The sequence below is a fragment of the Hippocampus guttulatus genome, chromosome 7 (assembly GCF_054856545.1).
Source record: "Hippocampus guttulatus isolate MCC_2025c chromosome 7, RoL_Hgut_1.0, whole genome shotgun sequence".
In the NCBI taxonomy this organism is placed as follows: domain Eukaryota; kingdom Metazoa; phylum Chordata; class Actinopteri; order Syngnathiformes; family Syngnathidae; genus Hippocampus; species Hippocampus guttulatus.
The window spans coordinates 17801869-17829820 of record NC_141267.1 but is presented as its reverse complement, the minus strand read 5'-3'; the positions used below and the strand labels follow the sequence as shown (position 1 = coordinate 17829820).

Genomic DNA, 27952 nt, shown 5'->3' with positions numbered 1-27952 from the left:
GTCTGAAGTGCGTCCCTGGGCGAAGACAAAGTCGGGAGACGCTGCCTAATTAGCACCATCCAGTCGCGTCACGAACCTTGCCCCAAGAAAAAAAAAAAAAAAAAACAGATTTATGATCACTTTCACCTGCTTTCATGGCGTTCGTCAATGTGACCGTCACAAGGACGCCTCGGAGACAGACGACATTGTGGAGCGTGGAGCTTTTCTTGAAACATATCAATTGTCGCACGGTTGCTGTATCGCGATACCGCTCGACCGATATCAAACTATCATGTTGAGATTGGATCGGGGATCAGGCGGCGAAAGATTAGTGACATGTCCGCTTTCATCGGTTGACCATGCATGCAAGTCCCTTCACTTGCCCGGTAACCACTCGGTATTGATCTCCGATAGGCTTTCATGGCCTTCTCAGAGGAGGCGGGAGTAGGCCGCTGAAGATGATGGTGTGCTCATACAAGTGTCATTTCAAGAAAGCAGAATCAGTAATTGCCGGTCTTATCTTTCATATCCTATTTGTAACTCTCATAAATCCAACACGGGCTGATCTTAAAGCAACGCAGGTAAAGCGCTTCTCGAATCGACTCACCTGTAATTACGACGCATACTCCGATACTATACTTATGCTTGGGCCTTTTTCCCCTTGTGTTCGTTTCAGACTTTGCTGCAACGAAGAACAAGCACCTCCTTTTCCTCGCTTGGTTCTATTCTCCTCACCCTCCTCTTCCTCCTCTTTCTCCAACCTGGCTTTGACTTCTTGATTGCCTCTGAAAGGCCCGGCTGGAATAACCAGCAAGTCCAAACACATGCTGACAAGCTGCCAGCCACACTTTTTTTTCCCGCACACGCAAAACAACACAAACATACACCTATGCCCCCACCCCCTCCCCACACCCACACCTCCCCACCGCCCCCAACTAAGTGTGCTAAGACAAAAAAACACACACGCACGTTAAATGAGCAGGGTTAGGGGTGGGGGGGGGGGGTGGGCTTTACAGAGGTAAATGAAGTGGAACAGGTTAGCATTGGTGCCATACAGCGTCCCACCTGTACAAACATGGGGCTTGCACACACACACACATACACACAGAAAAAAAGGCCTCCATCTGGAGCGAGGCACCGTTGGGTTTTAATAGCTATCGATCATCCTCCCTGGTGACACACTCACACTCGCCGCCCTGTTACTGCCAGCTGAGGACTCACATGCATGGCCCACACGCACTTCCCTCCCTCCCCACGCACACACACACACACACACACACACACACACAAACACACACACACGCGCGTGCGTGAAATAAAAAACCAAAGGCTGACTGCCTTTGGTTTTTTATTTCATTTACATAATCAGGTCCAGATGCACTCTGACAGATTAAATGACACTGGGACAACAAATAAATGAAAAACATCTTACTCGCTTCCACGAGAAAAGCTGTCTCGGGTTACCTTTAATAATTACGATAATAATCGTTAAAGACGCGAGCACTGATGAACAGGAAATGGGCACGCAGCGATTTTCTTCAGATGGAGTACAAGTTGAAGTACTTAGATTGGAGCAGTCGCCGATACTAAGTATAATGCAGTTTTGGTTATTGTTTTTTTTTTAATCAAAAAGTAAAGTATTTCCACACAGATGAAATGGCTCCTCCTCCACCTGCCAGTATCAGGAGAATAGTTTTGCAGCTTTTTTGTTGTTGTTTTTTAGTCCAGGTGTAGATTAATATTCATCATATAGCGTTTAAACTGTAAAACTCTAATCCTGCATTGAAACCCTCACCTTGATTTGAAACCCTAATTTAAAATTCCAACCTTGATCTGAAATCCAGCCTTGAAATTCTAACCCTTATTTGAAACCTTGAGCCTTGTTTGAGACCCTCACCCTATATTGAACCACTACTCTGCAATATTAACCCTCTAGTGTAAAAGCCTGACCCTGGTTTGAAACCATATTTTAAAAATATCAACTTTGAAACATAGATATACACCAAGCCCAAAACCAAATTAATACCCTAGCTTCAAACCTTAACCCTGCCTTGAAGTACCAATTTGAAACATAAACCCAGTTTTGAAATCCTGACCAAATCTTGAAACCCTCCTTTCATCTAATAAAACTACTGTGAAACCCGAACCCTGTCTTGCAACCCAACTACTGTACGATATCGTCATGCTGGTATCAATACTAATATTGATACTGACAAGATATCGATATTCGGATCGCTCCGCCTACCACAATGGACAACGTGTTGTGCTTTACGTGACTTCAAGATATATACTGTATCTAATGTGACTATATTGGACACAATATATCAAACGTAAAACTACAAAAAGTCACGAAACATTGGGCCCCCGAATGCCCATAAGATATAAATAAACATTTATTCGATTTGTGCATTTTATTTTTTCATAGATTTATCATCCCCCTGGTCAGGAAAAAGGTTTTCCGCGCCGGTCTAGTCCACAGAGCCACGTACGGGTACATTTTAGGAGTAATAGTGTCCCAGATATATGCCCCTGCCCATAAAGTGTAAGTACATTTTCTATTATTCGTGTCAGAGTGTGTGATTAGCGTAGTGCAGTCCATTGTCCCCCTGGCCCTTTTGTCAGAAATCAAGACTGGTTTAATGGTGGGAGGTTAACTCGTCCACTCCATCTGTCTGGGTCATCTTACCGGTCGCTATCTTCAGCGCACCGTATCTAAATATGTCCTCCCCCACCACCTTGCTTGACAAGTAAATCAGTCCCCTGGCGCTGGCTGGCTCGGGGAGGCACCGAAAGAAGGATGAACCGGCTCGTAAAATTTTTTTTTAAAAAACAGCACTGGTGTCTGATTTTTATTTTTTTTTTAATGCTGTCATTGCACACTGCTGTACATTGTCACACTGTGGCGATCAATAATTTCGGGTAGAGTCAGATATCATGGGTGTCGTTCATGGTCTTTGCGAGGGTATTATTACCGCCGCCATGGTTTTTGTTGCTTGTTATTTGGTTAGCTGGAGTACAGCACAAACTACATTTGATTGCTTTTCCGTTGTAAGGGTGCAAAAATGATCCCGCCCCCATCCACAATTTCGGACATAGGCGTACCCATGTGGACGGTAGTGCTGTCTGATGGCTGGTCGAAGAATTAGGCATTGGGTGACGTCATTTAATTTTAAGCCATACTGAAGTCGCCAATTTTAGGACAAAGGCAAAACTTTCGAAAGACTCGTGTTAAGTCGATATCAATGGGGTTCATCTTCCCCTCACCGAATCGAATCGTGCTGGGAGGCGCACAGCCCTACCATTGTTACGATAGCAATAAACAGCGTTTTAGAACAATACAGAACCATATTTATAATTTCAGATAGCTGCCGGGCGGCCCGGTAGTCGAGTGGTTAGCACGTCGGCTTCACAGTGCAGAGGTACCGGGTTCGATTCCAGCTCCGGCCTCCCTGTGTGGAGTTTGCATGTTCTCCCCGGGCCTGCGTGGGTTTTCTCCGGGTGCTCCGGTTTCCTCCCACATTCCAATAACATGCATGTCAGGCTGATTGGACGCTCTAAATTGTCCCTAGGTGTGAGTGTGGGCGTGGATGGTTGTTCGTCTCTGTGTGCCCTGCGATTGGCTGGCAACTGATTCAGGGTGTCCCCCGCCTACTGCCCGGAGATGGCTGGGATAGGCTCCAGCACCCCCCGCGACCCTAGTGAGGATCAAGCGGTTCGGAAAATGGATGGATGGATAGCTGCCATCCAGAGGCGAAAAATCCAGGCATGTCACGGAAACACCAAAGTGCTGTCAGGGAATTGATCGATCACTGCCAACAGCCTCTTAAATATCCACCCTCTCCTTTATTTCTCGCCTAATTCCACTATTTGCGTTATTATAATATAGCTACAGCGGCCAGGGCGATCCGCTTCTTCCTTGACAATCGCGCCATGTTTTCCGTGATAATACAACACTATATTGCGACTGAGCCAAAATGTCTGACTTTGACTGACTTGACTCAACTTGCTTGATCTTTGTCACAGTCACTCGGAACTGGCTTGAAACTCAAAGGTGAAGACTTGAGACTTTTACGCGCTTCTGTGAGTTACTCCCACCTCTGTAATGAGGACGTGAGGACTCTTTGTTCAAGTGACATATTCTTAAATATGAATCACTAGGTCTCCTCATTCATCTATTCATGACTTTTGTGGTTATGAGTGAACGATGGCCTCATGCAGCCCCCCCCCCCCCCCCCTCCGACACACGAGCAAGTTTGGGTATGCATGCTATGATGTCATTTCGGACTGATTATATTCTCTCATTTGAATGAACTCCTTCTTTTTTGGTTCCCATCTCGCATGGCAATAGTCGTTGGTCGATTCGCTCTCACACTTTGAAGCGGTGTTTAACGCGGAGGCCTTAAACGCTTCAACATGCGTTGCTCCCTCTGAATGGCCGCCATGTTTAAAGTTACAGCTACAGCATGGCGCCAAAGACGTTTTACTGTGTGGACGTGCGTGAGTAAAATTAGCTCGGGGGGAGTCTGTCCGACAGTATTTTTTAAATTTTTTTTAGGGAAGGCAGTTGCATACAGTAAGTGCAAAAATAGCTTAACTAGGGTTTAAATAAAAACACGTTTTCATGGCAAAGGCTCAAGAGACATATTAAACATAATTTCTTGTGCGTATTCTTCTCTTGACACCCTTTGTTGAGTCTGTTGCTCGACTTTTGAAATATGAGAGCAAAAAAATAAATAAAAAGCCAGAGGGAGAAAAAAAACTATTACAAGCCAGAGGGGGAAAAAACAATTACTGGCTTTTGAAACACATTCCGTCCCAAATTTGGGTTGAATTTTGAATTATATGACGGCCTCAGGGTGACTTTCAAAGTTGTCTGATGGAAAGTGTAAAAATGAATTCGCCGTTGCAAAATTTTAACTGTGAAGAATGTAAAAAAAAGTGATGTCCAGGGGATGTTCTTTTTTTTTTTTTTTTTGCATTTCTTTACAATTTAAAACAGTTCCCAGGTCAACACCCTTAAAGGTAATGAAAACGTCTTCACTCCTGATTGCAGCCCTACTCATACTACATTGTGTGAAAGTGGCACATAGACACTTCAAAGAGCAATCAAGTCCCCGTATGTGTATATGCCAAATGAAAAACTGAAAGTCGGAAGGATGCTTTAGGGATTTCCTGGACCCTACAGCGTGTTCCCATCATCTCCATCGCTTCGTGTAAAGTGGCAATTGCCGCTTTTTTCGATCCGTCTTTTTCTTAGTCTCGGTATTTCGCTGCTGTATTTTCAAAATTCCCCAGAAACGTCCTGAAAATTTTACATCCGTGCCGCCCTTATGATTTTAGCTAATGCTTCACTGTGCGTCCAACAAAAGTCAGCGCGGCTCTGCTTACCTTTTGGCTTTGACATGATGGTGCTTGCCACAGTGCGGCAGTCATCGTCATTTGCATTCTCTGTTAAATAATAGGAACAGGAAAAAAAAATCTTTTTGTGAGATTTTTATTTTGAGGCCGTATTGGCCGGTCCGTGGTCCTACTCCTTTCTATGGCCACCGGTTCAACCTGTTACCATGGCGACACACACACACACATACACGGTGAGAGAAAGCAACGAGCATCTGCATGAGATTTCAGTGGCGAGAACTTTTTAAAAACAATACTAGTCGGCCCTCAGCCTGTTTCCATCACGGGGGAAATCCGGCCGCCCTGACAGCCACTGATAGGAGTAAGATGAGAGGGAGAGGAACGAGGGAGAAAAAAAATGCAGGAGAGAGATAAGTGAAAGACAAAGTGTGTGTGTGTGTGTGTGTGTCGGGAGAGTAGGGGAGGGTGAAGTGGAGGTGGGGGGTGTACGCGAAGGACAATACAGAGGGGAAAGTCATCATGAAGATGGAGGGAGGCTAGGGGAGTGCAGGGAGGGGGCGAGCGAGGGAGGGTCAGGATGAAAAAGTGAGTTGAGAGAGGTTAGGGAGAGAGAGAGAGGCACGATGGGAGAAAAAGCTGCGGAGCGAATCAACTTGGGTCAGGATGCAGCTGAAGCAGGAACACTGCGCTTGGAAAGCGGGGGCGAAGGCGTGGGGCAGGGGGTTAGTTTGTGTGTGTGAGAGTGAGTTCCATCTTGGAAAGAAAACAAAAAAAAGGAGAAGGTGAAAAGCTTCAGCATTCAGACAAAAAGGGTACCTGTATACCGGTATATGTGTTCATATTTAGAAAACAAAACAAAACAAAAAAATGATAATGGCATGAAAGTCCATCTTGAAACTTGAAATTGAAACTTTTACGTTCCAAAAAACAAACAAACAAAAAACAGAATCTGACTTGATACCCTACTTTTAAACCCCGAACCAGACTTGATACCCTACTTTGAAGCCCTAAACCTGACTTAACCTACCTTGAGACCCTAACCATAATTTGACCCTAACTTGAAACATGAACCGTGACTTGAAACCCTGTTTTGAAACCCTGTCCTTGACTTTGATACCCTACTTTGAAACCATAATCTGTCTTGAAACCCACTATTAAACTCTAACTTAGAATCCTATCACCTAAACTAAGGAAGGCAATTAATATGACAACCCGACAACCCCCTAACTTCAAACTGTACTCTGAAAATCTAACTATAATGAAATTGTACTTTGACACCCTATTTTGAAAATCCAACACGGAATTTAATACCCTACTTTGAAACCCCCAAACCTGGCTTAAAACCCAACTTTTAAACCCTAATATGTACAAGAATCCAATTACTTTGAAACCCTAACTCTGACTTGAAAACCCGACACCTGATTTCAAACCTTACTCTGAAAACCGAACCAAATCATAAAAATCCTACTTTGGATCCCTTAACCTGACTTGAAACCGTATTTTGAAACTGCAACCCTGACCTTAATGCTCATTTATCTGGCCTTTTAAACTGCAGCTTGAAACCCTAGCACATGACACCTCTTAATTTGAAACCTAACTCTGACTCAAAGCCCTACTTTGAAACGCTAAACACGATTTCAAAACCCTAACTCTGAAACCCAAGCCCGTATTTGAAAATCTACTTAGGAACCCTAACCCTGACGCTAACACCGCTACTCGCGATTGTCTTAGACCTTTCATTCGCATTTATCCTCTTTGTTCCCTGTCCTTCATCACATTGTCTGCCCTCCAGACTTTACTTGAATTTTAAAACACACACACACACTCACACATACACACGTTAATAATAAAACACGGCGGCAGCCATTTTTATAATGAAAACGCCAAGGCGGGACTACATGACAAATTTCCCTTGTTGTCTCCCAGATTTACTGTGATGGCTTAAAGACGGGAATCATTGGGTTTGATGATCAAACACGCGCACACACACACACACACACACGAGGAGGAGCGATGTCTTATTGTTCCGTCCTTCACCGAGAACATGAAGCATTCCGTGCGCATCGAGGTCCCTTCTTTCTTCCTTTTAATTAATTAGCCCCATAAAAGGCCATAGCTCGAAAGGCTTTATTGGTGTTGGCGATTAATCGTCGCTAACTACCCAGACTCATCAAAATCTGGGATTTACTGGCGAGAATCACGTAGGAGTATTGATTGGCCGCCGAGCCTCTCAGCACGCCGTAACTCACTCAGGCCATGATATCACTGGGCCTTGCTTGAGTGTCTTTTATTGTTTTTCTTCTGGTTCTATCTTAAAAATATGTATTCAAGTATTAAATATTCTTGACCTGAAAAGTCACGAATGTACGAGGTTTTGAGCCTTTTTGTCAGCGTAGGGTTTCACAGGAGGGTTTGAAGTCAAAGTTAATGTATCAAAGTCGGTTTGCAAGACAGGGTTACGGTGATCCCTCGCTATTTCGCGGTTCGTTTATCGCGGATTCAGTGCATCGCGGATTTTTTCAAACATATTCATAATTTTTTTTTCATATACATGGAGTACAGTACTGTATATGTTGCTCTATGTGACTCGCTGTTGTTTTGCAGCTTCTCGCGGTCTGTTTGCGCACTTTAATTTTTTATTTTTTTTATCTGTATATGTTAATTGGTCGCTACTTCGCGGATTTTCGTTTATCGCGGGTGGTTTTGGTCCCCATTAACCGCGATAAATGAGGGATAACTGTATTTATTTTTTTATGAATTCCCCGAACACATTGTATTTGAAAAAGAATTGTTTAAAATTATTTTACACAACATTTATTGTGGAGTTGGAGCAACGTCTTCAATTGAAAACATTAAAAAAGAAGTGTAATGAAGGGATTTCAAAAAATACATTTTGGATAGTAGTTTCTGAATAGTATGGTGGTCAGTGTAAATAAATCCAGACAATAATGTAAGGGGCTGGGGAGTACAATTTTCTATTTGTCAACAAACTTTGTCCTTTTGTTAAAGGAACAAAAACAAAGGAAGTTTCATTAAAACACTTGAAAACCATTAAAATTATCTGCCCCAATAATATAAAAGTATAGGTATCTTTATCGGCAAGCCTGGTCCTGTATTTACTTGGTATCTGGTTGAGATCAAAATATTCAGTATCACACAGCACACCACTAATTGGCAAAAAAAGCCTGACAAGAAGAGAAACATGTCCAAAGTCAAATCAGTTGGCGACATTGATGGTACGGTACTTTTTAACAACCTTAGAAACATATGTGTGTACGTGTGAAAAGATTTAACAAATATTAAACGCAGAAATGGGAGGACCGGGCCACTGCCATCCCGAACGCAGGCCGCCGCGCCACTGACAGTCGAGAGCGGGTAACCAGATATTCAAAAACAACACGTCATCCCATAATGCACCGCGCAGGCGCTCTCGCGCGGCATTACCTCATCCCACAATGCACCACGATTTTCAGAATCTTCTGGGGCGGGTGGGGAGTTAGTCGCCTTGGTAACGCGGGGTAGGCCCGCCCTGGGACACGCCCTCCAGCCAATGGGAGAACCCTGTCGTGACATCATGGCTATTTTCGGACAGTCAGCGGCGGCATAAGGTTTGCCTCCACGCTTGTAGAAGTCAGAGTATATACACGACCGTGTAGGGGGAAGCGCAATCGCACCGAGAAGCTGGGAAAAGTTGGACAAACACTACTCCCGGATTCTTTTATTCAGAGAGTTGGATATATTTCTTAGAACTTGACTGAATCATCAACACTGAGTAGTTTCGAAAGTGCGTGCTGAGAACTTTGGCTGGGACTTTTTGGGACGTCAGCTGGTAACCAGGAAGTCGTTTATTTGTCTTTTTTTCGGTTTCACTTCTATGTATACGAAGATGGAAACTACTTTCTACGACGACTCGCTCAACGGTGCTGGCTACGGATACAGCGGCTCCAAGTCGCTCAAACACAACATGACGCTGAACCTGTCCGACCCCGCCAATAGCCTGAAACCTCACCTCCGAGCTAGGGCCGGCGATCTGCTCACCTCCCCCGACGTGGGCTTGCTGAAGCTGGCCTCCCCGGAGCTGGAGCGGCTCATCATCCAGTCGAGCAACGGTCTGATCACCACCACGCCGACGCCGACTCAGTTCCTGTGCCCTAAGAACGTCACCGACGAGCAGGAAGGCTTCGCCGAGGGCTTCGTGCGCGCCCTGGCCGAGCTCCATCACCAGCACATGCCCGGGGTAAGCGTCCCCTCGGCGCCGCCGCCGCCGGTGGCGTCCGTAGCCGGGGTGGCCGTGTACAGCGGCACCATGCGCTCTGACTCTCCTGTTTACGAGGATTTAAACACGTTCCAACCGGCTATCAGCACCGTGTCGTCTTCCAGTTACACCACCTCGGTCCCGAGTTACACCACCACGGCTCAGAGCTACACTACCACGGCCCCAAGCGCGTCCTTCCCGGTTTACGCACAGCCATCCTCCTCTTCCTGTTCATCCACCTCCTCTTCCCATCTCCCAATACTCACCGTGCTCAAGGAGGAGCCGCAAACGGTGCCCGAGATGCCGGGCGAGACCCCTCCGCTGTCCCCCATTGACATGGAGAGCCAGGAGCGCATCAAGGCCGAGCGCAAGCGCATGCGCAACCGCATTGCTGCCTCCAAGTGCCGCAAGAGGAAGCTGGAGCGCATCTCGCGGCTGGAGGATAAAGTGAAGACCCTCAAGTCGCAAAACTCGGAACTGGCGTCCACCGCCAACATGCTGCGGGAACAGGTGGCGCAACTCAAGCAGAAGGTGATGAACCACGTCAATAGCGGCTGTCAGCTCATGTTGACGCAGCAACTCCAGACCTTCTGAGCCGCTAACTGAGGGGGAAAACAAAATTTTTATGTTTAATCCAAGAATCCTGCACCTGGTTTGGGATGACGCTGCGCCACACTGGCAGGAAGGACCGAGGGGCTGTGCAAAACAAGTTCCACAGTGCCATGAGGTCGGTCCTTGAGAGCGCTGCTCTGGACATGGCAACAAAACACAAGTACTTTCTGTTTGTGTTGTCAAACTGGACAAGACTTATTTTTCTTGCTTTTCATGGATCAGTGGAGAATACATTCAGTATTAGAGCTGACTTGATATGAACCTGCAATTGACTTGTTTGCTTGCTGCAGCTCATCATCATTATTGGGCCAGCTCCTAAGCATCTGGACACAAGTTCTGGGGTGGACACGTTGTCTAACTTTTTGAGTTACAACACAACTTTTTTTCTTTATTGTAAGAAGTTAGAAAGAAAATTCAAGATTGACTTTGTTTAATGGGGTTTCACTCATTGCTATATGTATATAAGATCAACTCGGAGTACTTATGTTTACCATTTGTAATAAGTATAATTTTTTTATGTTTGAAAGTCATCAATATTTAAGAAAATAAACTGTTTAAAATGAATCCATGGTCTCTCCCTGTTTTCTTGATGTGGGTGTGTCATTCAACAAAAAGGCATGTTGTAACATGTTGCAAGAGTTGCGAGGGACAGTACCTGCCGGTTAAATTCCATGACTGTAAGTATCGATTAGGCCGTGTTGATTTGCAGCCAGCTCACGCCCCGATAGGAGGACAGTTCTCTAAAAGGAATTTCACATGATGAGCGTTAGAGGATTTTTTTTTTTTGTCAGGCTGGGTTATGACACCTGTGTAATCTCACATGTTTGACAAAAGTGGAAAATAACTGGCTAGCCCTCATGCTATTACGCCACATTCCATAACACCATACTTGCTGCACTGTTATGCAAATGCAGAAAAGCCCGAACTTGCATGTAAACCTGATGAAAAAATACATTTTTTGGCAGTGTGAAGTAGAATACAACAGTGAAGATGGGACACATTTATTAAGGCAGTAAAAGTTGACTAAAACACTTTCATTCCACTTAACATGTCAATAAAGTTTTTGGACATTATCATCAAAGGAACACGTGCGTCATTCTATTAACACACTAATAAATCACTCCAGAATATTTGTCAATAGCGAAAAGACAATTGTATTTTTGGCCAAAAGTTCAATAAATCACTTTTGTATGAATTAGACACACATATTACACTTTATATGTCAATAAAGTTATAGAACAGACTCAACAGCAAAAAATGATCTGAGGCGCTTAATAGCATTTTTGAATGCATACACCAATGTGAATTAGATGCAACTACACTGAACCTGCCATTGAAGTTACATAACTGTAAAGTAACAGGTTATGATTAACCATTTTTGGGTGACTTATTTGCAAGGATATTAAACTACAGTGTATTAACTCTTGTCTGCCTCAACTTCCTTGACTGTCAACGTATTTTTATTTATTAAAAAAAGCTCTTAGCATGAATGTGCCCTCCCCTAAGTCATAATACTCTGCACTTTATTATGAACAGTGGGTGCAGGTGGCTGAATAATGGATTTAGTTTATTGTGTGATGCAAATAAAGCCGCCAGTTAGCACAATTAAACACTAGAGGGCGACAAAGGCTCAGTAAATCAACTTCCTTAAGGGTTTTCTTCATATATTCACGATTGCGTTACTGTTATTAGATTTAAATTCACAACTACAAACATTTAATGTATTAATATAGATACTTCCATTTGGCTATTACCTTTTTATATCTATATGCTCCCATTACCAGTTGTTTTCTGCAGCCCACCTTACATTTACATTATTTGTATGTTTACATTATTTGTATGCTTGCAGTTTGCCAACATTTAAGGATATTTTTCTAATCCGGCAGTTTAATTACTATCCTGATCCGATTGTTGAAACATAAAACCAAGTGACATCATTCCGGAAAACGGTGTCCTTGTTTACCATATAAGGAGAGGGGTCGCTCGGAAGATCAACGTCACTATAAAGAGGGCGTGTTTAACGGGAAGTGACTCGGCTCGAATAATCTCCTACGGATACGGTAAATCCCGAGACCAATGTGGAAGTAGTAGATTCACGACAAAACGTGTAAATTTTAAAACACAACCCCCGCCCCCGCTCCTACCTCCCCACCCACTAAAAGACACAACTATAGTTTTGTATTTTACTTAAAGCCCGTATTGTTTTGTGTTTTTTGTTATTGTAAAGTGTCCTTGGGTGTCTTGAAAGGCGCTTATAAATAAAATGTATCATTATTATTATTATTATTAACACGCTGTACTTACTTGATTTGATTGAAGGCAATATCCATGGTTGCATTGAATTACATGTAATAATTTAACAGCAACTTTAAATGTTCTCTTGTTAAAATATCTCAGTAATTACAAATATTCGTCAGAATAGAACACTAACTGATCGACGGGACGGCACTTTATCCAAATAAGTATGTACACCGTGATCTCTTGAAATTATATTTAAGGTTGTTGTCACGAGCCAGATGTATAGAAAATAATTTGAACACACGTAAAACATCAGAAAATGTACACTTCACTAGTCAATCTGTCTCGCGATAATAGTACGAGATAGGGTATCACGTGACGTCTCTGTCACGTGACATTATTTACTTCCGCTTTACGGTCTGAACGAGTTCGCCTTTTTGTCTGTGCCGATCGAAAATGGCTCGAAACGAAGAAAAGCAGCAAGGTCGTTTGAACAGACTTTGGCTACAGAAAGAGAGAGAAGGTAACGCAGCTCTTAACGAAGCAAAAAAGAAGTTATTAAACCTGTATTTTAGTTGACATTCGGCGAACCTCAGCTTCACATGTTTCATGTTAACAGTCGGCCCACTTCAATGAGAAAAATGGAAAAATGACCCATAACCACAATGTGATTGTCAATAAATCTCTTTATTTGAATTTGCAATTAAGTGCTGCCATTTTCAATACAGAGGGTCGACTAAAAGATGTCCAGGAGCGCAGACCCAAGCTGGTAATAAAACGTTATTATGGGAGTTTGACTTGATCATGTTGATGCTGATTTTTTTTCTGAAATCTCGCTCCTTAGTGTACACTTAACTCGGCTACCTCTGTGAAAAAGTGGATTCCCAGCATAAAGAAAGACATGGAGTATTACTTGCAGGTAGTAATCTATTACTCACGTTTTCAGTGTAAGAATAAATGTCACTTAGCTTGTTTTCCCCCCTCAGCAATCCCAACTTGCACATTACCCTGAGCGGAAGATAGACGAGTTCCAGTTGAAGATGGAGGCCTTGGAGCGGGAGTACAAAAGATTTGTGACCAAGCTACGAGTGCTTGACCCCACCTGCAAGCACAAACCTTGGACCCTCAGGGCTTACTGTAAAAGGAGAGCAGACGTGCCAGACTATTCCAGCATTGGTCAGTGCAACGCACATCAAAACATTGATGTTAGTTCTGTGGACCCTCATCATTTGCAGCGTTAGCGACCACGCCATGACCTCACTCTCAAAACAAAATATCAAAACACTTAAATATAATTTCAAATTCATTTTACAGCATTACCCCTAAAAATGGCTGATAGATTATTTGATTTGGAAAGAAGTAAGAGAATGCTGGTGTGTATGGTGCAGCTTTGTAAGCCTTTAAAAACTAATTACGGCAATCTCTTTGCTGGGGATAGGGACTGAGCTCTACTACAAATAATGAAAAAAAACAAAACAAAGTAACTGAGCCCACTAATATTGTTTAGAACTGTCCATAAGTACAGATGTGTCGCCTTATCATAGTTTCTTAAGACCTTTGGCGCCATCTTGTGGCAGTAGTAGTTCTTTAACAATTCTTAGTTATTAAACAAGTCTTTGTGAATTTCTTAAGTCATTATTTGTGAATTTAGCCTTTGGTCCCGACTTCGGAACGTTGTCGTCCTGTCGTTATGTGGTCAAAAATTACATAAATCAACATTTTGACTCATTTACTTCCGGCCGTTTTGAAAGCAAAGTTCCCCTCATTGCCAGCTGTTTTGGAGTATTTTGATTGATCTTTCCAGACCTACACAATATTGCATTCCGTTACAATATAAGCACCAAACCTATCCAAAAAAAAAAAAAAAGTGTACTCTTTTTGGTTGGTTTGTCTCACGATTTTACCCATGTTCTTTGCTCCATGCGCAGTGAAAAAGTCAAAGGTTTCAACAGCAGTGTTCAGTCACTCAGAGCCCAGTTTGCCAGCTTCCATGCCGACCGTTGAGGTGGCCTCCAAAGACCAAGATCAGCCGCTCAATTTTGACCGCACGCGTCTGGCAATTGTCGCCGCGGCCTTCAGGGGAGCGCCAGATCACCAGGGTGTCTCCCAAACGCAGAACCTTGCAAGGACGCTTCAGCGTTCCTTGCCAAACTTGGGAAACATGGCGGCAGAGGTGAGTTCAGTCGTCGGACAGAAAGAAGCCGCGGAAGAGTCGGCTCAAAGGACACCTGCGAAATCATCCCGGGGTCATGTGCTTGGCCTGGACTGTTACTCGTCTTCTGGGGAAGAGTCAGACTCATAACAGCCATATTACCTACGTGAAAGAGGTTTGTTTTCCTTTTCTTTGGTTTTGTTTTTTTCATCTGTGGAAGGACACACAAAAAAACCCACTTTTTTTTAATGGCGACTGCATTTCACAGTCTTAATGTTCACTCGACTCTCGCATGTGCATCCTTCCATTTTTCTGTATGCGGCCCTCAAACGAAAAAGGTTGGACACCCCTGTAGTAGACGGACGGACACACAAGATGGAGGGATGAAAGCTATTAGTTAGCTAAGATTCTTACTGACCACTTACTGGCTTGTGTAGACAAAGCTAAGATAGTTAAACAATTTAGCAGACGGACGAACAAAATAGATCGAGAGATGAACAGATGGATGGTTAGCCGGACAGACAGAGATGTATCGATGGACGCTAGCTATTTAGCTAAGATTCTTCGAGCCAGCACCTAGCTTGCGTAGAAAAGAAAATAGCAAACTGGTGAACCTGCTAGATAAATGGCCAGACAGACAGACAAATATATTGAGAGAGAAAGAGAGATTTTTAATACTCTGTAGTTAAGTCAAAAAGTAACACGCACAAGGCATCTAGGTGGTGTACTAGTTTATTAGGTTGAAGCTTTTATTTGTACAATGCAAGTTTCTGCTTACATTTGTCTTTATCATAACGTCTCTATTTCTTTGAGGCCGTCCGTGCACAATTGTTTGCCATATGCATACCTGTCAACTTTTCGGAGCGCCAACTTGTATAAACTACCAAAAAAATCCTTATAACATACCAAAGCATTTTATATGTCAAAATAACGGCAGAAAAAAAACCACGAAATTTTCAATGATATTTATTGTAGATTTCCATAATACAATGTCTGAATGTCTAATCATCATTCTATTTAGTGGCATTACTGTGTTCAGAGTTGTATTCCTGCGTTACTTTTTTCACCAACTCCAAATGCTGACCCATCGGTTCGAAGTTACAGCATCCATTCATATTTACTTTCGAAATGAAAGCATTCGAGTAGACTATCACCATTCTGGGCAAAAGCAAACGGAACTACCTGTTGGGGGGACGGGGGACGGAAATTTTCAGAATCCGTATGATTTGTGCGATACGGCCATATACGTAAGATTCACCACAAAATCCGTATGAACTATGGCTAAACCGAATGAGTTGACAGGTATGCATATGCATTATTTTCCATGCACTGGTTTTTGATCAGCGTGGGGAAAAAAACCCCAAAACAATAGTCGTGAGCATGCCTTTCCGTGTCAGCGTTTTCATGCTAATGCGCTAACGTGACCACAAGCCTCTCTGAAATCCGCAATGTATCACCGGCTCCCCGTCTACTTGTGAAGCCACTCGATGCGTTCACACAGCACGTCTCCGCGCTCACAAGGGTTCGACTGGCTAACCATAGCCTCCCACCTGAGCGCGACTGTTAGACCGATGCAAAAAGAAGTTTCCGTATGATACGTCAGAGAAACCGCTATTGGTCTAATTCTATGTATCGTGTACGGAAAAGTAGAAGGAGCGTTTTCTTTTGAAAAGAGTTCAGTTGTAAGACACACAAGTCAAAAGGTCCAATGCAAAGAATGTGTGAAAAAAATTGCAGGGTGTCCCAGGAAACAAGTTGACAAGGGGGAGGGGGGGGGGGGCTCTCAGACCACAATAAAGTGAAGAGGAAGTCTCTTGAGTTTTCTCGTAAGTAGGGCTTTGTCAGCATTCTCACGTTGCTAGCACTCAATGCCGCTTGAACGCTTTCAGATTTTTTTTTTATTTAATTAAATTTTTTGCAATTCAATGACCTTCTAATTTGCACACAAGTTTTGTACTTTTTTCTCCACATTTTAAAAATGACTGTAGTTACATTTTAAATGTTAATGTATAATGTAGGTCATGTTGTCCTTTATTTCTATTTTTAAAAACTTTTAAAACACATTTCACACATTTTGTAAAGAAAAAAGATATTTTGTATTTCTTGTCATCTTTTTTAAATGAATTTCACATTTTAAACTATTTTTTTCATTGCATTCTTATTTTTCCATTTTCTACATTTCTCTTGGAATATTCATTTACTTATTTTTAATTAGGTTTTTTATGATAATTGTGTAAGAACATTTTGTGGGGAAGTTGTCCATAACGTTTTATTTTATTTATTTAGTTTATTATTTAATATTTGTATCATTTACTATTTTATTTCTTCTTCATTCAGGTTTTTGAGTGTAAATTATCTGACATTTTTTGTGCATTTTTAGAAATGTCACATTTTTCATGTTTAAATTTTTTTTGCATTATGAATTGTTTCCCATTGTGCTAAATTGTTTCATATTTTGCAATTCATTTGACATTTTACACTTTTGTTTTCCATGAAGTATATTTGTCATGCCGTTAAAAAGGCAGCATGGTGTTTGAATGGTTAGCACATCACCCTCACAGTGCAGGGTTCCATTCCGATTCCGGCCTTCCTGTGTGGAGTTTGCATGTTCTCCCCGTGCCTGATTGGGTTTTCTCCGGGTACTCCTTTTTCCTCCCACATACCACTCTAAAAGTGTGAGTGTGCGCACACGTGGTTGTTCATCAATGTGTACCTTGCGATTGGCTGGCAACCACTTCAGGGTGTCTCCCGCCTACTGCCAGAAGTCAGCTGAGATAGGCTCCAGCATGCCCGCGACCCTCGTGAGGGTAATAATAATAAGAAGAAAACCTTTATTTGTTTCAGAATAGAGAAATTCCCAATTTACAACAGCAAAGTTATGAAAGGAAGAAAGTAGAAGAACAAAAAGTATAGGAGCTGCTGTAAAGGCAGCCACTCTCGCGGCGCCATCATGAAGTCAGAAAAACATAAGAACAAAATAATACAACACAACGCATAAGACACGGACAGTCATTCAATCTTAACTACTTTTTCTGAATACATTTTGTTGTTTGAAGCAGTTATAGATTTCTGCACCAACTGTACAAACTGTCATAGTATTGTATTTTACCACTGTTCACTTTTGCTCTGCTTGATACTTGCACATTGCCTCACATTTGTCACTGGGTGGTACCACCGCACTACGCTTTACTTACGAAATGTCCTTGCATACCTATTGTCATGTCCTTGTTTACGATAATACTAATGCAGCGTGTTATACCGGAGACAAATTCCTTGTATGTTCTACATACTTGGTGTCATGATTCGGTTTAGGGACCAACGGGTGGCACTGTAGGGCTCCCCCGGCAGCTGCACACCTGTTGGTCATTTGGTAATTAGTTGTATAAAAGGACTCCTGCCCGAACGCTCGGTGTCGGGTCATTGTTGCTTCTTGCTACTGTCATGTGTGTTGCTGTTTGCTCTTAGTTTCTGTTATGTTTAGTTCATTGTTATGTTTTAGCTTTAGTCATGGGTTTTGGTTGATACTTTGGACTTTGTTTGGGATTTAGTTTTCTTTGTTTTAAATACAATTCTTCAAATACACCCCGCTCCTCCCTCCTGCCTGCTTTTTGGGGTCCACCACCACCTCGCAACGTGACACTTGGCCAATAAAGATGATTCTGAGATGACAGAGGAGAGGATCAAAGCGGATTAGAAAATGGATTTAGTTTTTTAAAAAATGTTTCACATTTATTCTGATTTTGTAAATTGTTTTACACAATTTTTTACATTTTGGAGTTTTTTTGTAAAATTGTTTCATATATTAGAGTTTGACGTTTCATTTTTTCACATTTAGTAGAACTGACATTTTGTAAAATTGTGTCATATTTTGCAATTTATTTGACATTTGAATAGTTTCGAATTTTGAAAGATTGTTTCATATTTTACCTTTTTTTTTACATCTAATTTGGGGGGGGGGAAATCACATTTAGTACTTTTTGTTATGTTTGGTAGTTCGTGTCGCTTCGCAAATTTGTTTTGGAGTTTGGAAAAATGTAATACGTTCACTTTTTGGGAGAGCATTTTCCACCCCCTGATACAAAAAAATAATTTTCAACTTTGAGCATTCTTTTCCACTCCACTTGTTGACCACAAGACTGGACAAAAAGAGTAGGAAGTGTCCTTTAGAAGTAGAACAGGTGACTGTGACTCACAGCTCATTCAAAATGCATTCGTGTCAAAGCAGCGATGACATTCAAGGTTCCAGTCAACTTTATTGTTAAATGTGAAATTTCTTTCCTCCCAACCCCAGGAGAGGGAGAGGAGCCGCTGCGGGTGCCCGCGCCGCCGTCAACGGAACAGTTAACATAAAATGACAAAATAATACAACACAAACACATAAGACACAGACAGTCGTGCAATCGTAACCACTTTTTCTGCATACACTTTATTGTTTGAAGCAGTTACAGATGAAAGAGGAGAGACTCAAAGTGTCCTTTCAACAGTAGATCAAAGACGTCACGCTGAAAATGTGCATACGCCCGCTACAGGCTGAATTTGGAAGCAAACGAAAAAAAGCTGTCGCGCTCGTATGTGCAAGAGGGAGGAATTTGTGGGTGGTGGTGTTGCTTGCAAGACGACATCTACGTACTACGCGTAGTCTTGCGTTCGGAGCAGCATCATGAGCTGCGACCAGAGCTATCCCTTCCAACAAGTGTTCTACGTGGATGGAGCTCAGCAACCGGGGCAGCTCCCCAACTGGTCCCGGAGGGGTCAACGGGTGGCCAGAAGTGGTGGCTCCACAGGTGTCTTCCCCACGCTCGCCACCGTGGTGCTGCTGCTGTTTCTGCTGGTGTTTGCTGCGCTGGGCTTTGGTGGCTACTTGATGTACAACATGCAGATGGAGCTGAGGGATGTGAGGAAGGTATGGACCCCCTGTTCATAGCACTGTACCCCCCCCCCCCCCCCCCAAAAAAAAAACTTAGTGAAGTATTTAGATTGAACCGAAAATGCATTCTACCCTTTACGGGCAAATTGAATTTCGAGACGTTTGAATACACATGTCCAGCTGTTCAATATTTTTTGAGTACTTTTTCGACAGCTTGCTATGGTCTCAACGTTTTTGTCTGTGGAAACTATCTTCAAGTATTTGTTGGAAAACTGACCTGTCCACAGTTTTGGTGCTGTCAAAAGTGCCATGGGATGCCCCAAGCTCATGATAAAGCCCTGCCTAAATAGGAAGCAAGCAAGTGGTGTCAAGAAAATACAGCGGTGCTTCCACAAACAACTTCAATTTTGTAAAAAACAAAAAACATCACCCACTTGGTAATTTTTTTAAGTCTTTTTTTTTAACAATGGATTCATTTCAGTTATTTCAGTTGTGTGATTTTAGATTTTTTTTTTGTATTTCATGTTTGTTTTAACATCTTGTAAATTTGGAAACTTTGTGAGTGTGTGTGTGCATATATACATATATATATACCTGTATATATATATATATATACTGTATATATAGTCAATGTATTGCATTTTTTCTTCATATTTGACAATTTGCAATTTTTTTTACATTTAGTGCATTTTTTATCATTCTGTACCTTTTTTTCGTATTTTGCAATTGTCGGGCATTTTGACTTTTTTCACATCATTCATATTTTTCACAGTTGCTGTTCAGTTCCCGGTCACCGTAGTCAAAGTTGCAGACTGTGTAGGAGCTGCGGGGTGAAGAAAAAAAAACGTTCTCACTTTTATTTGAGCCACTTATTTTAAGAATAGAGCAAATGAATTAGCGCTGCTGTGACATTTAAGTTGTGATGTTGAGTGTGTGGTCAGTTTTTCAAACAGACAGGATGTTGTGTCCCTTTAATTCGAAGAACGTGAGCGAGAGGGGCTTTGTGGTATTCATCACGTATTGTCTCCCTCAGATGTCACGTGAACTCAAGCAAGCGCAGGAGTTCAGCAGAGCTGAGAAGCAAATTGGTAAGTAGTGATTTCAAATCATTCACCGCAATGTTCCCACGTCTGTGAACTGATGATGCGATATGGCGCTTTCAAGGTTTGGGTGATGATGGAGGGGAAAAAGTGGACAAAAATGAGAGGATGGAAGAAAGGACTGCAGCGCATGTGATAGGTAAAACTTCATTCCCATTTAAGATGATAGTGTGAAAATGAAAATAGTGTGGCCGTTTTCTTAAAAGAAAAAAAACCCTCAGAATTGTAAAAAGTGCACATTTTGTAAAATAAATTACAGTTGTCTGAACATAAATATAAGAACATAGAACATAAATGTTATTACAAAAAAGATGATTTGGTCTTTGTGTTCGGGTTAGGGTTAGGGGAGGTTGAGGTTGGGGTTAGGGCGGCTTGGGAGTTAGGGATGAGGGTTACGGGTTGAGGGTTGGTGCTAGGGGTAAGTAAAGTTAGAGGTTAGGGTGAGGGTGAGGGGGAATAAGGGTTAGACTTCGGGTAAGGGTTGGGTTTGTTGTTGAGGTTTGGGTTTGGGGTTAGGGTTGGGAGGTAGGGTCAGGGTTGGGGGTTATGGTTAGGGTTTGGGTTGGGGTTACGGTTGGTGTTTGGTTAGGGTTGGGGTTGGGGTTGAGGTTAGGTTTGGGGCTTAGGGTCGGATTGGGGGTTAGGGTTGAAGTTGGGGTTGGGGCTCGGGTTGTTGTTGGGGTTCAGGTTGGTGTTTGGGTTGGGATTTAGCATTAGGAGTTAAGGTTGGGAGTTGGTAGTTAGGGTTGGGGGTTAAGATTGGGGTTGGGGTGAGGTTAGGGTTAGGGTTTGGGGTTGAGTTTAGGGTTTGGGGTTGGGGTTGGGAGTTAGGGTTGGGGGTTAGGTTTGGGGTTAGGGTTTGGGGTTGAGGTTAGGGTTTGGGGTTAGGGTTGGGAGTTAGGGTTGGGGTGAGATTAGGGTTGGGGTTGGGAGTTAGGGTTGGGGTGAGGTTAGGGTTAGGGTTGGGGTTTGGCATTAGGAGTTAGGGTTGGTGGTTAGGGTTGGGGTGAGGTTTGGGGTTAGGGTTGGGGGTTTGGCACACACGCACAGACACACACACACATATTTTTATATGAAACCTGACAGTTCTATCAGCCTATTTATTTCTGTTGCAGGGCGAATTGAAAAGCACATCTTCCACAAAACGCTGCGCTGGGAGTCACGCGTTGGCGCCGCGTTCACTGACGGCGGCGCGGTCTACCAGGTGGAAGACGGCGCCTTGCGCGTCAACCAGAGCGGGCTCTATCACATCTACTCACGGGTGGAGCTTATCTTCAAGCAATGCTCTCCCACATCCTCCTTCATCCACACGGCGTTCGTAAGGTCACCGTCAGGCGTGGACACGGCCTTGATGGAGGCGCACCGGGCCGGGTTCTGCTCCTGGCGGAGCAAGCTGAAAGAGCATCACGCCTGGACCGCCGACAGTTACCTGGCGTCGGCTTTCCGGCTGCGCCAGAATGACAGGATTCTCGTCAACGTGTCGCATCCCCAATATCTCAGTCATTCCAATCACGGCAACTTCTTCGGTCTCTACAAGATCTGATTGAGACACTTTAAGTGCCCCGGGACACAATATGAACGATGTCATCTTGTGTCACGGTGGAGAAAGACACCTCCCTTAATCGATGCCTTTAACACCATTAACACTAATGTGATGTGTGGAGCATTATATTTATTCACCATGGTTCGCCCTTGAACACGACGTTTTCAAGACTAACTATGAGAAAAGGTTTTCCATTTTCCTCCCTGGCTTCATTGCAGGATTTACATAATTTATTGTCACCGTAATTAACTGAGAAGCTGCAGCAGAGCCAACCTGTACAATGCCACTGTAAAATAAACTCAAAAAAAGTAAACCCTTTGAAGTTTTGGTATACATTTTTTTTCACTTCATTTTATGTTTTATAATCAGGCGTTTTCTCCACATTTAAACATTTATTTCCAGTTTAGATTCTCACGTCTTGCAAGTTGACACGCTTTTGCAATTTCTTTTCACCTTTTGTGCATTATTTCACATTTTATATTTCATTTAATATTTACACTCCCATTTTTTCCACATTTTGTTTCGATTTTTTTTCTAAAAATATGGTGTAATTTTTCAACATTTTTTAAAAAAGCACGCATTTAAAAAAATAAATACATGTTTACCAAAAATATACATAGTGACTTTTTATACGTATTGCTGAAACTAATTCATGTCAGAGTATGGAGTCGAGCTTGAACTGACTTACTGACTTTACCACTGCTTAAAGTGGATCTCTCAGCAATCAGTGGAAAGCATTAACCTGGATGCCTCTCTGAAAGAAACAATTGTGCAGGGTGCTGATTCCACACAAAAAGTCAACCCAAAAGCGAATCCTCCACACCCCCTCCGAAATGTTTTGGAAAACACTATCATGACACAAATGTTTCTTAACCCACGTTATGGGCTTTTGGTGGGTTCGATGTGCTCGTCATTTTGTTTTGCGGTGCACGCCAAAGTGAGACGAAGGTGAAGGCGCTCGACTGGTGCAGATGACGGAGCTGGGCGCCTGCAGCAAGTCTGGCATGCACTTCCTTCCTGTGCTAATAAGCGTCATGAGGGTCTTGAGCGTGCGGTGGAGGAGACAGCAGCAGCTTTCTTTGCAGCCGCAAAAGTCTTCTGTCCTTTTTCACACCAGCATCAGCAAAGCCAATTCATCTGTCGCCATTGTAAAACCGTCATTATACCAAAACACCCAAAATCTTTCATTTTGCTCCAAGTTTTAATTTTTTTTAACAACCGCTTCCCCATCAGATGATGTAAAATAGATCCACATTTTGTATATTGAGAAAATATGTTTAATGTAACATTTGAACATTCGTTTGTGTCACTCGAGACTATCAAAATACTGTACAAAAATAAAATAAATCACTATCTATAAAAAAAAAAACGGATGTAGCTAAAACTACTTCCAGTTTGAGATGTCTGGCATGCATATATGGAGAGGGTACAAGTGACTTTCACTGGAAAAAAAAAAAAAAACCACAAGTACATTTTCAGATTTAAATGTTTTCATATTTTGCAAACAAGAGACCATTGCCATTCATAATGTTCACAATTATATGTTTTAAAAATAATCACTGTTATTATTTTACAGAACGATTTAACTTGTTGGGAAATTGTTTGGATATTTTTTCAGAGTCTGCCCTAAAAAAAAATGTAAAAAATGATTTTGGACCATTTCAAAATTCTGAACTGTCACACAACTCAGATAAGAACCGAAGCAGTACATAATAAAAGTAAAGCTTCTCACATTTTTACAAGACATGAGAGGAGGGAGTTTTCAGGACAATAGCTCGATCTAGTGGCGTTTTTTAGCACTACAAAAATTAAATTAAATTGAAAAAAAGTTTTTTTTCCACAGTTTACATTGTGTTATTTTTAATCTCAGAATTCTGAGATTAAAGTGAGAATCTTGCCAACCTTATTTTTTCTTTCTTCATTGGCCCTAATCCTCTTCCGTAAAAAATGCCTTACTATAAATGGTCGTTTTTTTTCGGCCAAAAATGCCTTATTATACATGGTCGTTTCTTTTGGGCTAGAAATGCCTTACTATACATGGTCGGGTTTTTTTTCAGCCAAAAACGCCTTACTATACATGGTCGTTTTTTTTGGGGCTAAAAACACCTTACTATATATGGTCGGTTTTTTTCGGCTAAAACTGCCTTACTATATATGGTCGGTTTTTTTCGGCTAAAAATGCCTTACTATACATGGTCAGGTTTTTTTTGGCCAAAAACGCCTTACTATACATTGTCTTTTTTTCGGCTAAAAACGCCTTACTATATATGGTCGTTTTTTTTTTCAGCCAAAAACGCCTTACTATACACTGTTATTTTTTTCGGCTAAAAACATCTTACTATACATTGTCTTTTTTTCGGCTAAAAACGCCTTACTATACATGGTCGTTTTTTTTTTTTTTCAGCCAAAAACGCCTTACTATACATGGTCGGGTTTTTTTCAGCCAAAAACGCCTTACTATACATTGTCTTTTTTTCGGCTAAAAACGCCTTATTATACATGGTCGTTTTTTTGGGGCTAAAAACGCCTTACTATACATTGTCTTTTTTTCGGCTAAAAACGCCCTATTATACATGCTCGTTTTTTTTCGGCTAAAAACGGCTTCCTATACATTGTCTTTTTTTTTTGGGGCTAAAAACACCTTACTATACATGGTCTTTTTTTTTTTCTAAAAACGCCTTACTATACATGGTTGTTTTTTTCACCTTACACACCATTTAAACTGCAGATCGCGAACGGAACGAAACTTGATTGAAACTAACTGTGATGCCGCTCTTTACACGTTGTACTGACTCTCAGTGACAGCCCCGTCCTCTTAAAGCGCCAGACAAAGTTATCAACGTGGGTTTCCCTGGATGGATTTTGTTTGATTTCTTTGTGATTTTTGCGGTCCTCTGGCCCACTTTATACCTGTGGACGAAGGATTAGGGGCTCTAATCCCTCGTTGTATCCGATGACCGGCAACCGGAGGCCAAGGACTTGACTCCGAGGCCAAGGCCAAGGACCAAGGACTTGACCCCGAGGCCAAGGCCGAGGACCAAGGACCGCCCTTGGGTCCTCGAGCCGGTCCTCGAGGCCAAGGACCGGCTCGAGGAACACATCACTGTGCAATACAGCAAGAGTGGGAACCAACCACCACAAGAGCCACTACACGAAGAAACCCACCCCACGTTATCACAAATGAGAAGTGTAACACTTTATTTTTTCACTATATTTTCATTTACATGACACTTAAGAGTTTTGAATTGTATGTAAAAATGACTTATTCTAAATATAATGAATATATGACACCGATGAGTCCTTGTAAGTCTCTACAAACTGCGTTTGACTTTTTAACGGACACAAAATAAAACAGTACGTAATCGTGGAACTGCCAACGGGGAGTAAAGATTTTTGAAGGGCTCCGTCAATCAAACGTCGGTAAAGTCGCTTTTTCGTTCGGATTTGGTAAAGTCGCAGTTGGACGAATTCAAGCACACAATGTAAGTCAATACCCCATGACGTTATGGGAAAACAAATGTTTTTAGCATTTCGTCTGCGCTTTAGCAATACGTTCGAACGACTTTGTCAACGCGTTTCCACGACATTTCTGTACTTTTGAACGATTTTTCAAACTCCTTCGCACAAGACAGCCCCACCAAAAATGTTTACTCTACATTGGCAGTTCCTCGCTTCACCAAAAACCCCAAATCCAAGGTTAGGGTTAGGGTTTGGGTTCGGCACTTCAGGTTCGGGTTAGTGTTTTTATATTTAACTGGACCAAAAAAGAAAAAAAAAACCCTCCCGAATTAAGATGAAATATGCATAAAAACAGCTTTTTGTTGAACATTGACAGGCAGGTACAAATACGGCGGCAACCTGCGCAAAGTTTCAACCAAGTGAGGAATGAATTTGAATGAAGTGAGGAGAGCTATCAGTGTTAAAAAAGAAGAATCATTTTTTTTTTTCTATTTACACTTTGACACAACTACGTGGCTGTCACAGTTCATAGATGTGGAAGGAGCTGTCACTGAGCTGTCCGCTGAAGTGGACGCTCACCGTGCTGTAGTCCACCATCTTCAACTTCTCGAAGAAGAAGACTTCGGATGCTCTGGGCTTGGTCTGGAGGTCCATCTCGCTCAGGTTCAACGTCTGCTTGAGGACCACCACCTCCGCCCCTTCCTCCTTCTCCCCCTCCTTGAAAGCCAGCCAGCCGTAGATCAAGTAGGTGGCCGCTCTGTCCACGGTGAAGATGTGATGTTGTCTTTGTTCGTTAGTCTCTAGGAAGAAATTGGAAAAGACACGTCAGTGTTCGCCACACTGCTAAATGCTCAAAATGGAAACGAAAGCATTACTTTGGACCGAACACGTGACGTTAACTTTGAGTCTTCTGCTTGCTGCTCCGGCGTCCTGCAAACAGACATTGAGCAAATAATGTCGGTTCTTTCTATCGGCGACATTATTGCTTACCAGTTAGCTCACTACCTAACTACCTACCACACTGGTCCGCGAAAATTATACACAGTGACTTGGTCAGAAACAAGCGTGACATAATAAGCTCACTAAGCTCCTCACCTGATTGCTGATGTTCAAGTGAAGGAGGAATCCGGCGGCTGCTGCCGCAGCCCCGAGCAGCAGCGCTCCAATCAGGGCGGCGGCGCGTCCCATGCGCGCCCGCCGCTTGGTTGCGCCCGGATTGATGTGCGCTGCCATGGTGAACTCTTCCAAGGGTGACTCCTCTCCTGCCTGATGCTCTTCCATTGGCACTTGCGTTGCCACTCATGCAGGTTGCAGGTGTTTATAAAGGGTGTGACAGCCAGTCGCCCACACCAACACACTCACACACACGACACGGTGTCAGAATTAGCAGGAGGCCTTGTTGGGCAATAGAAAGCAAGAGGGAAGACATGTCCGCCCCTGCAAATCTCACAAGTTATAATAAAAACCCACAAGCACAGCGTCGCCGGTCCCAAAGGCTTTTACGACTTAATTGGGGGTTGATGACGGAAAGCTCTTCTCAAACTGGTGCACGGCCAAGCGGAAGTTACTTGACTGTACGTTTTTTTTATTTTTAACACACTTTTATTGTTGTTGAATTTGTTGCGACACCATTTCTGTTTGCGTCCTGTAGTAGTGCAAGATTTTTTTTTAAAAAAGCCACTAAGTATTGTGTAATTTAGTAAATTACAATTCTCAAACAATTGTTTGACCTTCCTTTTTCGGAACCGATGCAAGTCCAGCAATCCCAAAATATACAGTATATTTTTTAAATGAACCCCATATGTATGTTATTAATTGAGAAAAACAAAGGACACATTCTCTATAATGATCATTATATTTAGTTTGGTTTTAAACGTAATTCTGTAACTCAAGTACAGTCAAACCTCGGTTTTCGTCCATAATCCGTTCGAGAAGGCTGTTCGAAAACCGAAACCACGTCTGCTCACGATGGAAAGCGACACGAGGAAGCGTCACTTTCTCGTCTACCTGAGGAAGCGTCATTTCCTCGTCTAAGGAAGGCGAGAGGAGTCAAGTGTTGCATTCAAGTGCACTCAGTTTGTTCGAGAACCCAAATTTGGTCGTCATCCGAGGCATAAAAAAAACTCGAAATTTTTGTCGAAAACCGATTTGGTCGAGAACCGAGACGTTCAAAAACCGAGGTTTGACTGTATTCCTTTTTTAAAAAGCATTTTAATTTTAATGACAAAAATGTTTTGTTTTGTTTTTTTACAATTGTACTTTGTAGTTTTGAGTTATTTCATTCGTTTTCATGAACAATAATAAGTTTGCTTCTTACACACAAATTACGTGCATTTATTCGCCCATCAATTTCAGACAAAACTCACCGAAACCCCATAAAATAAATCTT

At 42.4% G+C, this 27952-nt stretch overlaps 4 protein-coding genes across 4 annotated transcripts; 3 read left to right on the top strand and 1 right to left on the bottom strand.

Annotated features, from left to right (window-relative positions):
* The first annotated feature begins 8926 nt into the window (after window positions 1–8926).
* jun (Jun proto-oncogene, AP-1 transcription factor subunit) lies at window positions 8927–10768 on the top strand. Its single transcript, XM_086116190.1, has one exon. It carries the CDS (start codon window positions 9212–9214, stop codon window positions 10184–10186), a length of 975 nt encoding a protein of 324 aa, XP_085972316.1. The 5' UTR covers window positions 8927–9211; the 3' UTR covers window positions 10187–10768.
* A 2089-nt stretch (window positions 10769–12857) lies between these two features.
* Window positions 12858–18401, top strand: LOC147202727 (uncharacterized). Its single transcript, XM_086116412.1, has 5 exons — window positions 12858–12965; window positions 13171–13211; window positions 13287–13361; window positions 13429–13618; window positions 14371–18401. Exons 1-5 carry the CDS (start codon window positions 12899–12901, stop codon window positions 14742–14744), a joined length of 747 nt encoding a protein of 248 aa, XP_085972538.1. The 5' UTR covers window positions 12858–12898; the 3' UTR covers window positions 14745–18401.
* Window positions 18402–19000: 599 nt separating this feature from the next.
* Window positions 19001–22407, top strand: faslg (Fas ligand (TNF superfamily, member 6)). Its single transcript, XM_086116411.1, has 4 exons — window positions 19001–19497; window positions 20495–20549; window positions 20626–20700; window positions 21677–22407. The coding sequence occupies exons 1-4, from the start codon at window positions 19255–19257 to the stop codon at window positions 22102–22104; spliced, it is 801 nt and encodes a 266-aa protein (XP_085972537.1). The 5' UTR covers window positions 19001–19254; the 3' UTR covers window positions 22105–22407.
* A 2855-nt stretch (window positions 22408–25262) lies between these two features.
* Window positions 25263–27538, bottom strand: LOC147202725 (uncharacterized). The gene is made up of 3 exons (XM_086115860.1): window positions 26659–27538; window positions 26439–26493; window positions 25263–26363 (listed from the first exon to the last, which is right to left on the bottom strand). The coding sequence occupies exons 1-3, from the start codon at window positions 26842–26844 to the stop codon at window positions 26083–26085; spliced, it is 522 nt and encodes a 173-aa protein (XP_085971986.1). The 5' UTR covers window positions 26845–27538; the 3' UTR covers window positions 25263–26082.
* Window positions 27539–27952: the final 414 nt, after the last annotated feature.